The 17,220-nt window shown below is 58.2% G+C and overlaps 1 protein-coding gene across 4 annotated transcripts in view; it reads left to right on the forward strand.

Annotated features, from left to right (window-relative positions):
- LOC144732112 (transcription factor HIVEP2-like) overlaps nucleotides 1–17,220 on the forward strand; it is a 54,698-nt gene that overhangs the window by 24,673 nt on the left and 12,805 nt on the right. For all 4 annotated transcript variants that reach the window (XM_078613426.1, XM_078613400.1, XM_078613416.1 and 1 more), the window contains exons 2-4: nucleotides 2,719–8,434; nucleotides 10,378–10,583; nucleotides 13,237–13,412. In XM_078613426.1, coding sequence (XP_078469552.1) covers nucleotides 2,978–8,434; nucleotides 10,378–10,583; nucleotides 13,237–13,412 — 5,839 coding nt within the window. In that variant the 5' untranslated portion in view covers nucleotides 2,719–2,977. The remainder of the gene's footprint in view (nucleotides 1–2,718; nucleotides 8,435–10,377; nucleotides 10,584–13,236; nucleotides 13,413–17,220) is intronic.

Genomic DNA, 17,220 nt, shown 5'->3' on the forward strand with positions numbered 1-17,220 from the left:
TTGAGCTGGTAATTTGACACGTCTCTTCTTTTCCTCGTGCATGCCGGGGGGCCCCCTTGGGCTGCTTGGGGCCCTACGCTCTTTGCCTGGGTCGCTTGCTTTATGGCCTGCGCCACAGCGCGGCGACGCCTGACGCGCCACCGATGGCCGAGGCGACGAGGGCACAGCTTTTGCGCGAAATATTTGACACTGACGACGAATAATGTTTTTTTGACGAGAAGCTCACATCGCGAGAAGCAGCTGCTGAAGCGTTGCCTTAAACTTAAAGGTAGAGGTGGAGCCCCTGCAGCGGGCGCCTCGGTGGCTAGGAGATGTTAACTACCTCGCCTGGTATGCAGGAAGTCGTGGGTTCGAAACCGACCCTGATGCCTGCTGCTGTATATTTGGAGTTTGTATGTTCTCTCCATGGTTTTCACCTCCGCATTTAGAAACGTGCGTTGACAGTATTTGGCTGCTATAAATGTCCACATGATAAGCCACTTGGTTGAGCTATCCTTTGTGACCTGGTCGCTTCTGAAAAAGGGCTGTATGGCTCACTGAGCCTTACCTGGTAAAAAAAAAACATACCAGGTGTTGTATGCTAGGGCTGCATGGCCGCGTGGGTTTTCCTCCGGGTCCTCCGGTTTTTCCCACCCCAATTAGAAACGTGCGTTTAGAGTGTTTAGAAACGTGTGACAAATTTCCACACGATGGTAAGCCACTTGGTTGAGCTATCATTTGTGGCCAGGTCGCTTCTGAAAAAGAGCTCTATATAGCCTAGTGGTGCCTTTCCTGCTAAAATAAAACATCGTTTAGTTTAACTGCCTGCTTCTTATAGCACGGCTGGCGGAAGTTGGCCTCCCAATGGTAGAAGTGGGCAAGGGGCGGGGGGGTTGGTGGGAGTGTCGCCTGCTCTTCCTAATTCATTCAAAGCGCGTTCAATTTAGACCACAGGGTTGACCTTTAGGCCACCGCTGCGCATTGTGTCGGGAAAACTGATTTGCGAGAAGCGCGTTTTGCTTCATCAGTTATGCGCGGAGGTGTTGATCGGGAAAGCGCCGCTTGTTACCAACGCGCGAGAAAGCAATCTTCGTTAGGTATGTGCGGAGGTGTTGCTCGCATAATTGGCATGGTGCTGTAGTGCTGTCACGTGGGGAATGCCAACGCCAGGAAAATGGAAAAGGTTAAAAGCGCAGCCCCTGCAATTACTCGCTCCATTAAGAGGCAGTCTGAACAAAAGCCCCCTCCTCCAGTGCATTTCCGCCTACTCTTCCATGCTGGCCGAACCATCTTATAAGAGGTGACATTCCCCACACTTTACTCCACCGTATGCAACCTGCGCATCCACTAACCGCGTTGTACCCGTTGATACTGTCGGGTGGTGGAGGTCACCCGCAGAGACCTCTGGATCACAAGTCCAGTGGCGCTAATGACCACTACACCGCGGTGGCTCCCCCAGGGTGCCACTGCTCTTCCGGTAAGATTCAGCATCATTCTCAGATTGCCTCCCCCGATCACACGGCTCACGAGAGACTGAAATCAGCAGGCAGCCGTGCGGGTCCGGTGCCGATGTCCCCGTGCCGCGTGTGCGCGCGCGCAACGTCTTGTACTCTCAGTGTGCGCTCGCTCTGCGTGCGTCCATTCCCCCTCCAAGCGTTCGAGACTCTCAGCCACGTGGAATGAATAAATTAGTAGAAAAAAAAACCCTCCCATTTTCACGTTCCCTAAATAACTTTCCATAGGACGTATCTCCATTGTATAAGCCGCTCTCGCCGCGAACACGCAACCGCCGGTTGGTGTGAAAGTTTACACCTGCGGGTGGCTTCCCAAGTGGTTTCCTACTTGGGGGAATCGGACCCAGGCCCCAAGCTGCTCAGAGGTGCGCATGCACGATGTGGCGCTGGGACTCGTACGCTGCGGGTGGCTTGGGCTCACGAGGATTCACTTGTCCAAACCTATCCAGAAGCTCGCGTTCTAATAGCTCGGTTGAAGAGGTACAAAAAATGCCACCGTTTTGTTTTTTTAATCGTGCAGTCGTTTGTGGCCGTGCTGTGGAAATTGATTCGCGAACTGCACCGACAAAACAAAAAGCTGTTTAAAACAGGTGTCGGAAAACCCGGATCCGATCCCGCGTTTATTAACGTTGCCCGCCCAGTGTCCCGGCCACCGTCGCATTACTCTCTGCATCGCTACGCAAACGGCTGTCGGTTTATCTCATTAAATGTTGCGGTGCGCTTGCCGTAGCTGGCGGTTGGTGGTGGATAACAGGGCTTTGGCCGCCCCCAAAACCTCCTCGAAAATTTTTTCACAGGCCACAGAGCCAAACCTCCCAGAGCCCGACTCGGCGAGAATGCGTAAGGCCGCTACTAGATGGCAATCCGTGAATCCGTGATCTGGGGGAGGGGGGTTCGTCAACCACTCGTCAGTCTATCACTTGCTCTGCCAGCGGCCCTGTCGTTTTAGAACGAGCATTCAGTACACTGCGCACGATTCAGTCCATGTGTTGCGATCAGCTGCCCGAGCTGCCCGGCTACCATCAGTACCACAAGTGCAAAAATCTCATTCAATCGATAAATAAATGCGTAGTTAAGCCGCCTACGCGAACGGCACAAGATGCCACATCTCACCACGTCTGCGCCGTGCGTCAACCAATGTAGCAAAAAAAGTGGAATGTTGTGACAATGAGCAGCAAGTTTCGAGACTTTGTGAAGTAAATTCTACGTCTCTCATCTTTTTCAGGAGCACGAGGCCGCCACGGCACCGGATGAATAAAAGTCGTCGAGGCACGTGACGAGCGGTGGAATGCGCTACGATGGACACTTTGGAAACCGCGTGCAGCCACGGGCGGGGGGGCGCCGCTTCTGCCGTCTGAACCGTTGACAAACCGCGAGGGCGCCGACGGAGAAGCCGACCGTTGCCGCTGGTGAGGAGCAGCCACAACCACTGGGGCAATGGCGCCGAGCACGTGAGCGCCCTCCATGGCCGCGGCTCCGATGCTATGACGAGCACCGGGCCAGTGGCACCACCACCTCCACCTCCTCTTCCTCCTCCCGCATCGATGATCGGCAAGGACAGCGCTGTCGAGCAGGCCGGTCGCTCTCCCGGCAAAGCTGTCGACGCGGCAAACAGACCCCGCGCCTCGGCAGCCACATCCCTGGAGGCCGCGCGGCGGGCCGTGGAGCTGGGCCCCGCCAAGCCGGTGGTGGCCGATCGTCATGGTGACCGTGACAACGATCGGAGCGGACCGACAGATCGGGCTGCTGTCGCCGGAGTTGCGCACGTTGAGTGGCGCCGGGCGGCCGCTTGTAGCGGCAGAGAGGAAACCGGGGAGAGGCCCGCGCTGCTCGCAGAACCGCACTCAAAGGACAACCACGTGCAGCAGCAGCAGGAGCAGCAGCGGCAGCAGCAGCAGCAGCAGAAGCAGTGTGAGGAGTGGGAGCACTGCTTGGGAGCCCTGACCGTCCCCAGCCGTGGAAGAAGAAGGTCGCGGGGAGGAAGGTCACACAGAGAGCGCCTGCTCACGAGGCTGTCTCCAGCGCCGCCGGACCCAGACCTCGCTACTCCCGGCCCTGCGGCCCGCCGAGTGGCGTGGAGCCCTGGCAGGTCGCCTCCCAGCAGCGCGGCTCGCGGCAAGCGGTGGCCCGGCGCGGCGCACGAAGCGCCGCCGCCTCCACACGGCACGAGCGGTACCCGCGGAGGTGTTGGCAGGAGGAGGCGGCACTACTGCCGGGACGGGGAGGACAAGTTGAAGAAGCCGGGCAAGTACGCGTGCTCCTACTGCGGCAGGGCGTGCGCCAAGCCGAGCGTGCTGAAGAAGCACGTCCGCATGCACACGGGCGAGCGGCCATACCCGTGCCTGGCCTGCGGCTTCTCCTTCAAGACCAAGAGCAACCTCTACAAGCACTGCAAGTCGCACGCCCACGCCGTGCGGGCCGCGCCGCTCTGGGCCGCTGGCGAGTCGGGCAAGGGACTTGGGCCCGGCGCGGACTCGGAGGATCCACCGGGCGGCCCGTCGGATGGGGAGAGAACGGACACGGACGTCGAGTGCTGTGCGGACGAGCATGCTCCCCGCGACATCGACGCCTCAGCAGGGGGAGCTTTCAAAGCACGACAGGAAATATGGACGTCGCCGAGGGCTGCGCCGGCCCTCTTCGGTGAAGAGGGGGAGGTGAAGGAGGAAGTGCCGAGCCGCTGTTTAGCAAACAAGGGCGTTTCGGATGCACGCAGCGAGGAATTCCTTCCAAGGGAGATGATGGGGAAGGGAAACGACGTCGGCGAAGGAGAAGTCCCAGCGGGCCTGGCCGCCTCTACCCTGCCACAGGTGGTGGTGGTCCGGGCGGGCCAGGGTGGCCGCGCCATCACCGAAAGTGGCCAGCGGAGCGCGGGCGTGCAGCAGCAGGCTCCCACGACGGCGGCGGCGAGCGACAACGATCTCCGCTCGGCGAAGCACCGGCTGTGGCGCAAGCGGGAACTGGAGTCGAACTCGTCGGGGCACCTCCTCACGCCGAGTCCGTTCAGCAGCAAGGGGAGCACCGACTCGGGCTACTTCTCCCGCTCGGGCAGCACTGAACTGTCGCTGGCCAGCCCGCTCGCGCCGATCGCCGTCACCGGCACCAGCGGCGGCGGCGGCTACAACGCGCCGTCATTCGCCTTTCAAGGGTCGGCGGGCAGGGGTCGCGCGGCCGAGCGTTACGCGCGCACGGGCTGGTGTGGTGAGACTGTGGAGGACGACGAGGAGGACGTGGAGGGGGAGCCGGCGGATGCGAGGACGTGGAGTGACCCTGCGCTCTCTCGCCGAGGTGGCGGCGCTGGTGCCGGCGGCGGCGCCGGCGCTCAGGGACCGCACCCCTGCCACGACTCCGGCCGCCGCAGGAGCTCGAGCGCCGACCCTCCCGTGAGCGTCGTCTTCGGCGGCGCCAAATGCCAGAGCGGGGAGTTTTTGGACGTGCCCGTGTTCGAGACGGGCGGTTTCTTCCGCAGCAATTCCATGCCGACGTGCAATCCGTCGCGAAGCGGTCATTCGTCGGCCGGGCACCCGGCCGGCGCCAGCCTGTCGTTCGACGAGTGCTTCCCGAGGAAGGGCGGCTCCATCGCCGGATCCTCTCCGGTGCTCGCGTACGGCACAAACCCTCGACCGCTGGTGAGGCAGCAGGCCGTGGAGCTCCCGGCCTGCAGGGACATTCAAGGGAGGCAGTTTCACGAACAGACGAAGGTCACGTCCGTAATATGGCAAAGCAGCGGCAACTTGCTCTCTGAAACGGTGGTCCCGCTGGAAAATAAGACGGCCGTGGCCCCGAGTTGCCAGGGCAGCGGCGTTAATGTGAGCGTCAACCGCACGGAGAGAGACGTGGTCACGGCGAGGCTGTCTCACTGTCCGGGGGCCTTGGACCGCACCTCGCTGCAGGGAAAACGGAGAAAACCCAAAAGCATCAGGGACGAGGATGAGCCGGACTTTGTGACAGGCGAGACTTCAGTGTCCGGCGGAGGCGAGCCGGTGCAGGAGCCGCCGATGGACGTCACGGGAGTTGGCGTGGGTCCCACTGCAATGCTGCGCTGGCACGAACGCACCCCCTTTGCGGAGCGCGAGTCGCCGGCGGGGGCCATTGCCGTCACGCTGCCGGAGTCACCCGCCGATGCGGCCGCCAGGTTCGCGCCACGACGCGGCCAGAGTCTGGAAAGCGTCGTGGGCCGGCATGCCGGCAACAACGAAATCTCCGTCATCCAGCACACCAAGTTGCTCGGCCGCCCCCGCTCTTTTGAAAAGGCCGACGCGGGGCGCTCTGGCTGTGTCGTGCTCCGCCAGTCCCTGTCGGCGGACCGAGCCCGAGACAGCGTCGCGGTTCGGCAGAACTTCCCTGCGACGGCTGACAGCGAGAAGGACGATAGCGGTGCAAAGGTGCGTGGGGGCGCGCAGCCCGACCCGCAAGCACCGCGCAACGGGAGACTCATCCGGCAGAGTAAAATTCCGGAAATCTTGGTGACGGTGGAACCGGACGGCGACCAACAGCAGAACGACTACCTCGGGGAGGAGCCCGGCAAGAAGCGGGAGGAAGAGTTCCAGTGGCCGCGGAGGAGCGAGACCCTGGAGAAGCTTCCGGCCGAGAAGCTGCCCCCCAAGAAGAAGCGACTGCGCCTCTCCGAGCTGGGCAACGCCTCCGTGGAGTCGAGCAACGACTCCTCCGTGTCGGGCCCGCTCTCCCGCAGCCCGAGCGCGGACGGCACCCTCTCGCGCTGCTCCAGCCTCTCGTCGGCCTCGCTCGACCACGCGGAGGGGGGGGACGATGAAAAGCCCAAGAAGGAGCCGGCGGAGAAGTCCGGGGAGGAGGGCGCCGCCCTGTTTCTGACCGTGCCGGGCGCGCCGCCGCGTTCCCCGCTCCAGCCGCCCGGCAGGGGGATGCGCCGCGCCGCGTCGGAACACGGACCGTGCGGCGCGAGCCCCGGGCCGCAGGCGGGCCGAAGCAGGTCGTTCGACGACGGGATCCTGTCGGCGCCCTGCGTCCCCGTCGCCGCCAGTCTTGGACGAGCGGCAGCGGCGGGAGGGCGCCGGAAGGCGTACCTGGAGCACCTGGCGAGCTTGAACGGACACCCCGAGGCGGCTCGCGCGGCGGCATCTGCCATGGCGGTGGACGGTTATTTGCACCTGCACAGTGCCAAAGAGTACTCGAAGCTGCTGGAGAGTTGTGGTGCCTCACCGGCTGACGTTCAGCAGCAGCCCCAGCATCAGGTCTTCCGCCGAGAAATCCCACAGCGCATCGGAGCGTATGCCTTGTCTTCGGAGCGTCCAGGGTCACAGCCATATCTGCTGGAGCACGCTTTGACCGTACAGAGACTGGACTCTGAGCTGCACAGGCCAAACCTCCAGTGGGCTCCACACCATGCCTCCGTTCCGCCACCATTCCCGCCGCTCCCTCTCAGCCACCGTCCCCACACTCAGAACAATCTTCTGCTGTGTCACCAGCAAAAGCAGCACTTTCCCAGGCACGTGTTTCAAAATCCTTTCGAACGCTTTCACTCGGAGAGCTCATCTCGCCCTCTGGCCCGGCAAGCCGAAGCTGTGCAGCTGGCAGTGCCGAGTCCCGTGGCAGACGCTCGCTCGATGGGAGCTGTGTCCAAACAGTGGCGATCGACCCCCGTTGACGTTGGCTTGAAAAACCATCGCCCGTCCGACCACCAGCACATGCCGTCCGCCAACACAACCGCCCCGCACGTGGCACATGCAGCATTGCCGAGGGCTGACGTGGGGGCGGCTCTCGCCCTGCGGACGTGCGGCCGCGTGATACAGCCATCGCCGTTGGCGTCAGCGGTGCCCGTTCGCCGGCCCTCCGTCTTGGAACCCCACCCTGGCCGTGCCATCTTCACGTCGCCGTCTCAGCTGGCCCACCCCCGCCTGTGCCAGCCTGCCGTGGTAGTCTGTCACGTGACCGGTGAGGAGGGAGGCGCCACTCTGATGGGTTCCTCTGACGAAGCGCGCGGCGAGGCTTCCCATCTCGGGGTTTCTGCTTCGGTCTTGCAGAGGGACCAATGCGCCGCACGCCTGGGAGACGTCATGCAGGCAGCGCCGTCGGGCTGCCGCCTGCCACCTGGTGCCAGCAGCAGATTGGGTCCCGACGAAGGGGAGGATCGGCCCCACGGCGCCGCCGACCCATCGCCGCGGCGAGGGACTAACGGCGAAGCGAGGAAGCAAGCGGAGCCCCCTCGGCTGAGGAAGCCGGTGCTCGTCCGGCAGTTCTGCACGACGGAGCCCGTGGAACGCGACGGCTCCCCCGCACGCTGCGACGCCGCCGTGAGCGGGTTGTTGCCAGCGGCCCCGGGAGCCCGTCTTGGAGGTGTTCAAGGCGCCCCTGCGGACGATGTTCGGACCTCCGAGCTGCCCTCCCAGGAACCCGACGGTCACGGCCTCACGGAGACGACGGCCGCACCCTCTGTGCCGCAGGGGCTCGCCACCACCAAGTCGGCGGTGCAGGTGCGGGTGCTGCTGCCAGCCGGGGCGGCCGCCCACGGGGGCACCGGCTCTATCACGGTCCCCGTGCTGCAGGCGGTGGCCACCCCGAGTCTGCTGGTCCACGTGGGCCCCCGGCCGGGCCTCGCCGTCCTCGTGGCCGACCTGGCCGAGGTTCAGCAGCTGATCCTGCCGGGCCTGCGCACGCTCACGCCGGCGTCCTGGTGCATCCTCAACGCCCGGGCGCGACCGAGCACCGTCGCCGCCGCCGACACCACCACCACTGCCGCCGCCGCGGATGGCAAGGCCTCGGTGTACGGGCCGTGGGAGCCGGCTAAGAGCGGCGGGAGCCCCTGCGGCGGCATTCTCCCCGGCGTATCCACGCACGCGGCGCTGGCACTCCTGCGGTCCAGGCAGCGGACGGGGCCGTCCACCTACAGCACGGCGGCCGCCTGCCCCGACAGCGCCTGCGCCCTCGTCCACTCGGGCTGGTGGAGGAGGCCTCACGCGGCGCAGGTGAGGAATGTGAGCGGCGTGGCGGCGGCGGCGGTGGCGGCGATGTGCACGCGTTTGCGCCATCGGGGAAAGCATTTACCTGTTTGGCTTCTCGCGCTGTAAGTGGAAACTGGCCGCGCTGTTGGCAAAATTATATTTTCTTTTGTGGAATGGGGATTCTTGCCAAAATCAAGCCCCTGAATCGTGTACAATTGTTTTCTTTATGGAATAATACTTTTAAGAGCTCACTTTAAGAATGATCAGAGCAACGCCGCGCCGCCAGGGAGCCGAGCAAGCGCCCCTTGTGCCGTGCCGCGTGATCTGCCGGCGTGGCCGTGGGGCGCGGACCTGCCAGGGCTTCTACAGATCGGTGTGGTGATGGCTCCCTCCCTCCCTCCATCCATCTTCTTCCTCACTTCTCCCCCCATTTTCCCTCACTCAATACCTTCCTTTCTCAATCCATCTCTCCCTCCTTCGTCACTCAATTCTCCACCCTCGCTTAATCTCAATCTTTCCCAGGCTACTTCCATCCCTCCCTGCTCTTCACTTGCTCGGCGCTTCCTTCACACCCTTCGCAAACTCCTCTCTCTGTGTCGCGCTCTATCACGCACTTTCCTCCATCTGTGAGTTTCGACATCTTCTGGGAAAACTGGTGCTTTCCTGAACTTGTATCATACCGTTCTTCAGGCCATGTCTCTCTCTCTCTCTCTGACCTCTCTCCTCACCTCTCGCTCTCCTCCCCCTACTCTCTCCTCTGAGCTCTCTCCCTCTTCTCCGCACTCTTCCTCTCTCCTCTCCACCTTGTCTCTCCTCAGCACGCTCCCACTCCCCTCCCCTCTCTCTCTCTCTCCTCACCACTCAACTCCTTTGCCTGTGCCTTGGCCTGATGTTCTGTGAATTCGGAACGCGCTCCGGCCGATGCGTGTGTGTGTGCGTGATGTTTTTAAGTGCTTCATTATTCATGTTTGTGCCTTTTTATATGCATGGAGGAGCGGGGGCAGGGGAGCAGTGGGCAGGGGGGCGGGGGCACTTTGCCACGTTACATTTTCACATTTTCAGTTCGTTGCTGATGAATTCAGTACGGGTGGAGGGGGGGGAGGAACGGAAGAGACAGATGCTGTTTATGAGTGCCGATGATACGACTCTCAGATGCCTCGTCAGTAAGGATGAACAAAACTGGCAGCGTTCTGGAAAGTCTGAAAGTACCGTATTATCTGGATCATGAGACCCATTTTCCTGTCCCCCCCCCTTGCCCTCCCCCCCTTACCCTCTCCCGATCCCCCATAATTCAAAGCAACAGTTGTGTGTGTGTTTTATAGTAAGGTCGATGTGTGTGTGTGTGTCACCAGATTTGTGTAACCCTATTGACACTGGGCACATACGTTTTGGGGGTACGTCTACCTTTCCATAGCATCTTATTATCCAGAGAATACGGTAATTATCTGGGCAGTTCCAGTAGTAAGGTACATGCGCGCTTGTTCGCATCTGACAGGCCATCCTGGATAATACTGGGGGTGTGTTGACCTTAAATCACGAGCTGTCTGCTTCACAGAGGACGTTAAATATTCCCTGATGTCGTTCGCAAGAGTAGACCGGTATGCGCCGGCATCATAATCCAAATTTGAAAAGTTACCTTCAGATTATTCAATTGGAGGCCCACACACACACGGTACCATTGCCCCCGACTTGGTTATAACAATGGCACGAATAATACACGTACTAAGTGATGATTATAAATCAGGCAGCCTTACCGTTAACATTTCAAAATAATCCTCTTCACACATGTGGGTTGTTCATCAAAGGTAATTATCTTTAACTTTTGGAAATGTGGCCTATTTACGGGATAGAAATCAGAGCAAAAATAACCGCACTACGGTAGAAATCGCAAGCAGCGCAAAAAACGCGATCGATATTAAATCGGTGCCCCCGCATTGAGTTGTCTTTGCCGTGTCTGACTTTCGCAGCCGATACCGGCGGTGAAAGTTTGCGCCCCACTGGGGAAGTCAGCCCCGACCGTCGCGGGCAGCCACGAGAAGGAGCTGGAGCGAGAACGAGCGAGGGAGAACGCGCGGGAGAGTGTGCGGGAGAGGTCGGCCAAGGGTCACCACGACTCTCCATCGCGCGCCGCCAAGCCCGCACTGCCCTGCCGCATCAAGATCTTCGATGGCGGGTGAGAGTTTGCTGCGCGAAGTAGCGGGCGCTATACGGATGCAGTGCAGAAAGCCCAAAGGCCCAATACGCCAAGTGGCCGGCAAACAAACAGCACTTTTGAAAGGGGTAACAGATTAGTGTTAACATGTCTCTGGAGATTAAAGAATCTGTGTGGTAGAACGAGACCTCGACATGGACCGAGGAATGAATGAGTGAAGTTCGGAGAAATGGAAGCCGTGGTAGTAGCAATAGAAGAATGATATGGAGATGACTTACCCACCGATGTGCGAGTGACTGACCGTTTCATCTCGTCCGCACTGTGTTCAAGTTACCACGCTCACAAACGGCACTTGCCCCAATAGCATGCAAAGGTTATACGGGCGACCCGTGTCTTTGTATACGTGTAATTACGTGTTTGTTATGCTCATGTCAGTCGACACTCTGGTGGTCACCGTTGCAAATGCGGCGCTATGGTGGCGAGATGTTAACCGACTTGCCTGATATACAGGAGGTCGTGGGTTCAATCCCGACCCTGACGGCTGTTGTATATTTGGAGTTTGTATGTTTTCCCCGTGGTCGTGTGAATTTTTCTCCGGGTCATCCGGTTTTTCCCTCGACATTTAGAATCAACGTGCGTCCACATAATAAGTAAATTTCCACGTGATGAGCCCCTTCGTTCAGCTATCATTTTTGGCAGCCAGGTTGCTTCTAAAAAAAGAGCTACATAGCTCAGTGGGTTAAAAAAAATGAATACAAAAAAAGAGTGCATCATTTAAAAATAAATAACAGGCAAACAAAACAACAGCTGCTGTTGAAGTTTGCTCACCGTTTGCCAATGTTACGGCTTTGGGCCTGGCGCTTCAGCAAATGGTGAATTTGGGCGACGGCAATTCGTACGCAACAACAAAAAGAGGTTGGCGGTTGTCCAGGTGCGAGCGGCCGACGGTTATCGATTGGGGCGCAAGTCACGGTGGAGATGCTGGATGAGCCGCTTTGTAAATCCTGGCATTGTCTCCGGCGTTTTACGAAGAGTAATCCCTTCGGTGGCGTGGCTGTCGTTGGGTCACGCGCCGTATCCTTTCCACGGTAAAATTTTCCCGGATGGAATGTAACCAGACTTCGGAGCGTATTTCTCTGTTTGAGGTGGTAGAATACCAACTTTTTATTTTACACAAGAGAGAATCTTGAATGTTCGCTCATGAACATATTTTAAAGATCCTGGCATTTCAGTCACCCCGTGTCTGGGACTGACTTGAGTTGCTGATGGTGTGGTAGTGGTGCACGCCTGTAATCCAACACTGCGGAGGCAGCGAGGGTTGGTGGATCGCACAAACGTTGCGGTGAGACACGACAGGAAGCGCCGTGTGTGGAGGGACGGTGTTGGGGGAATGTGGTGGTGGGACGGCGTTGCATGCGGCGTGTGGTGTGGTGGATCGCGGCGAAAGATGGCGGGGCTCCATAGCATTTACGATCGTTGCGAAGGAATGAAAACATCGCAACGAGTGGCAGGTGAAACGGCCGCATGTTTTGTTTCCATAATCACGAGCGGTTGGTTGGGGGGGGGGGGGTGGGGGGTGTTTGGGCCTAGTGAGAAAGTCTAACGAGTCCTCGTGGGATGGAGCCTTCCTCCGTGTCGACTGCGACGCTGGCTCTGGCTTTCGCAAGTCAATTAGCAGTTTCGCTTCGACGCTAATTCGGGCATGAGCCGAGTGGAGACACGACGAAACGGAGGCACGTCGGGCTGAGCTGATCGCGTGAGGCCGTCCGTTCGTTTAATCGAGTTTCCTTTATTTTATATTTTTACTCCTGTCATTTTACTACTTTTTTTTGCCACTGGCACCGTCGTGCGCTAGGACGAGTTTTCGTTTGCAAATAAGCGGTGGCGTCACCCCGCGTCAATGAACGGCCCGTGGAAGATGATGTCACGAACTACTCCCAAAGCCTCTTCATTAGGCCCCTTTATGCACACTTGGGGCGCACCTGTCATATACGCCCTGTCGCGCGTCAATCAAAACAAAGCCGTTAATTATTATTTTCCGGAGTTAATACTTTTTTTTGGTACATATGTATATATGCGTACGTGCATAATGCATACTTGATGGATTTTTTTGTTCATTTATTGGCGATTGTGATCAGACCGTCAACTTGCAAAGCTTGAATCACGACCGGTAACACCCTGGGGGGCCGTGTGGCATCGCGAGGACCTGGGGTTTGAGAATCGCCGCTTTAACGCAATCGCATCGCTCACAAGCTCCGACTCCACGGGCATAGTGGTTGTTGCGGTAGTGGCGGCGGTGGTGGTGGTGGTTGTGGGGTGGCGGCGGTCACGGTGGTGGTAGCGGTGGTGGCGGCGGCAGTGGCGGTGGTTGTGGGGTGACGGCGGTCACGGTGGTGGCGGCGGTGGTGGTGGTGGTTGTGGGGGTGGCGGCGGTCACGGTGGTGGTGGCGGTGGTGGCGGCTGTGGTGGTGGTGGTTGTGGGGTGGCGGCGGTCACGATGGTGGTGGCAGTGGTGGCGGCGGCAGTGGCGGCGGCGGTGGTGGTGGTGGTTGTGGGGTGGCGGCGGCCACGATGGTGGTGGCGGTGGTGGCGGCGGCAGTGGCGGTGGTGGCGGCCGGGCCTTCAGAGACAATGACTGTGGTTGCGGTTGCCGTTGTCGTGGCGACGCCGGCAGGTACAAGTCGAACGAGGAGTACGTGTACGTGCGGGGCCGCGGGCGAGGCAAGTACGTGTGCGAGGAGTGCGGCATCCGCTGCAAGAAGCCCAGCATGCTGCGCAAGCACATCCGCTCGCACTCCGACCTCCGACCTTACCGTTGCCACATCTGCAGCTTCGCCTTCAAGACAAAAGGTATCGGGGTGGGGGACAGGTTGGACCCTGAGGGCATCGTGCGATCTCTAACGGCGGTCGCCTTGCTTTGCCGATGAGACTCGGAGGTGGTGGCACCGCTGTTGAGTGCGCGGCTCGGACTCGGACTTTATTATTTCAGCTGCTAAGGCCCCGTTGAGTTAAGCAGCTTTGTCGCAAGGACGGCCACAGCTCGAGGCCGTTGGCAGTTGGCGGCGGTTACAGGACACTGCGTGGAGGGAATGTGCAAGCTAACCAGAGCAAAAACAACAAATGCACGAAATCCGGGCGAAACTTACCGCAGACCCAAAGTCTCACGGGATTAGCGAGCACCTGTGTAGCGCGATGATGAAAAGAGGCAGCGGCTAGAGAATGGCTTAGTTAGCACACAGTGTGCAGTGGGTCGGAAATGTACCGTAGCATATCAGCACTGCGGTACCAATTAACGCAGCCTCAAGGTGCTTAGACGCTCTTCGGAATCTGGCGTAGATAAATTGCGGCATCCCAGCGCGGAACCTTGCAAATGCGTGCCTGGCCAGCTACCGGGGGTGCTCAGGCGGTGCAATTGCGCCAGGGCTGATGGGCTGGAGGTGGGGGGGGAGGACTCAGGTGTCCCGGGAAATGCATCTGGGAGGAAATTGAACATGGGGGCCTCAATTTCATTCCTTGCACCAGGGCCCATGCCAAGCACGCTACGCCGCTGCTTAGAGAAGTATAATCCAGTCCAGGTTTTTGGTCTGCTGTTTGCCCGCTGGAATGCTGCTGCTGCTGCTGCTGCTGTAAATGGCCATTCGCGGACAGCCCCCTTGTGTCAATCCCCTGCTGCATGAGTGCGTCACCACTACTTGCGGCTCGTGGGACCGTACTGCACCGCGGCTCGGCAGTGCGGCTAGGCGAAGGTAGCGCAGCGTGACGATCGCTGCGCGTGAACCACTGCACGTAGGCAAAGATCCCCCGTAAAGTCTTTAACAGACTGTTGGAGCAAGTGCTGTCAGCGAGTAGCAGCTATGAAGGTCGGAACTGCACGCGACGGGTGGTGGGTGAGCCAGAAAAACGCCCGGCCACCTTTGTCTCCCCCATAGCGATGTTTGCACATCGCACCAGGATTTAAAGCTGAGTCGACCTAGGGGAGGCCCAGGACCGATTCAAATAATTTCCACTGGTGTTGGTAGCGAGCGGGAATCGAACTTGGTTCGCCAGGTTCGTAGCGTGGCGCCCTAACCGTTGCGCCACCGTACTCCACGTAAACACACATGCGCACGCACTCATGCAGAGTACGCGTGCACGGAATGCACGCTTCTGCATTGGAATAAATCGCTTCCCCCGCCTTGCCTGCCAGGGCTGGGTGCCCCTGTGCTCAGATGACGGTGACGTCCCCCTTATCCAGCCGCCGTCATCCCCACCCCGGTCTCCCCACACCCTCCCACCGCACACAGCTCGCCCCTTCACGTTTAACCAATCAACGGGTGCAAGCGGTGGTTTCCGTGCATAATTTTAGGATGCCGTGGTGGCCAGCGTGGGGGTGACCCCCGCCACCGTGCTGCGGGTTAGAGGTCGCGTGGTGGCCGTGAGGGTCGAGGCACAGGGCACTGCTTGAACCAACGTGGCTGGCAGCCGTGGAGACCACGCAGCGACGCAGACCGACGTAACTACCCAGACCATCACGGCCACACAAAACTAATTAATTTTTTAATTTTACCAGGTAAGGCCCACTAAGCTATTTAGGTACTTTTCAGAAGCGATTTCTCGCTATCACAAATGATAGGTCAACGAAGTGACTTACTGTCGTGTGGAAATTTATAGCAGCCAAATGCTGTAAACGCACGTTGATCCTAAATGCGGTGGGAAAAAACGGAGGATCCGGAGAAAAATCATCCACGCGATCACGGGGAGAACTCCAAATATATAGGCGTCAGGGTCGGGATGGAACTCGCGACAACATGTCTACCAGGTTGAGGTAGTTTACATCTTGCCACGGCCAATGAGACCGCCACAGTCACCAGGCCCACGCAGCATTGGTGAGCGCCATGGACACATTTTTCGAGCTGCTCCCATCAGCTTTCCAGCACAACCTTGTCTTGATGCTCGTTAGCAAGGCTACAAATTATATTACAGGCTCTTAGAATAGGCTGATCCCCGTAAAACCTCCCGAGATGATGCTAAGCTTTTATTTTTCCAAGGTTCACTCTGCTCAGAATTCCCTTCAGCTCCAGGGCTCAGTCAAAGTTTATCCCAGTTGTGCTGCGAGCCCGTTGTGCCGCTGCTTCAAGACATCCTCCGCGAGCTGTTGCTTCGGACGGACGAACGGACAGAGAGAGAGGGAGTGAGGAAGGAAGCGAGGGGAGGAGGCAGCGAGGGAGCAATGGACAGGTAGATGGGAAAATGGATGAACAGATCGGATAATGGAGGGATGAGATGTTACGAGGACAGATAGAATGGCGGTGGGTAGGCGGATGGACAGAATAATGGATGAACATGTGACCAGAACGAAGGATGGATGGAAAAAATGGATGGTATGATGATGGGTGAATGGATAAATGTGTGGGATGATGGTTGGCCAGATGGACAAAGGGATGGAGGGATTGACAGACACATCGACGGAGCACACAGATGGATAGATGAACTAGTGCAGGGGTCGGCAACCTGCGGCTCCGGAGCCGCATGCGGCTCTTTTGAACCTTGACCGCGGCTCCGGGGCGGATGCTAGCGAGGGGAGGAGGCGCACTGTGACACCTGCTCTGGCGTTGCCGCTGCTGACAGGTCGCCGCTCCGCTCCACACTGCCCGCCCGGTGACAGGCAATAACGTTGCCGTTGCTTTGTCACATGTTTGGAAGAAGTAAAAACCTTCCTGGGCAGCAAAGAGCTCACCTTTGCTGAGCTGGAACAGCCAGAGTGGCTGGAAAAATTACATTTTATGGTAGACATGACAGCACATCTAAACACGCTAAATACAACCCTTCAGGGGAAAGGAGGCACAGCCCTGCACATGCTGGAGGAGGTTTTGGCATTCGAGCGCAAGTTGACAGTGTTTGTCAAAGATTTACAGAGAGGTACACTGTCTCACTTTCCCTCTTTGAGAGAGTTCAAACAAAGTCATGATACGATAAATTTGGAATATTTCAAGTCTGCAATCACCACAATGCAAAGTTCGTTTGGGAAACGATTCTGTGAGTTCAGAGAGGAAAAAACGACATTATCCTTCCCTGTCACTCCCCTGGCGATCGATCCATCCCTATTGAATATGACTGCATTTGCAGGTGTAAGTCAACCTGATCTTGAGATGGAACTGGCCGATATAGCCGACAAAGATATATGGGTGTCCAAGTTCAAATGCTTGACCGCTACTCTTGAGGATGTTGCCCGTCAGAAGGCCATTCTGGCTCAGAATCATAAATGGAGTGATATTGAAAACCTTCCCAAACAGGGCAAACTTGTATTCGAAACATGGAATGCCATCCCCAACACTTATATAAACATGAAAAAGTATGCATTTGGAGTCCTGTCGATCTTCGGCTCCACATATGTATGTGAGCAGGTCTTCTCCAACATGAACTATATTAAAAACAAACATCGATCACGCCTCACAGATGACAGCTTGCAAGCCTGTGTGAAAATGAAGGTGACGTCTTACAGCCCTGATGTGCAGACACTGTGCACTGAGGTTCAGGAGCAAAAATCCCATTAACCAGGTAATTTAGCTATTACTTTGCAAAAAAATATTTTACATTGTTAAGTGAAAAAGTCCTTTTTTTATTCAGATTGACAGCTGACTGCACGATCCTGTATATAGCAATAAGGTAAGAAACAATA

This window comes from Lampetra planeri, chromosome 2 (assembly GCF_965212315.1).
Source record: "Lampetra planeri chromosome 2, kcLamPlan1.2.h2, whole genome shotgun sequence".
NCBI classification, from domain to species: domain Eukaryota; kingdom Metazoa; phylum Chordata; class Hyperoartia; order Petromyzontiformes; family Petromyzontidae; genus Lampetra; species Lampetra planeri.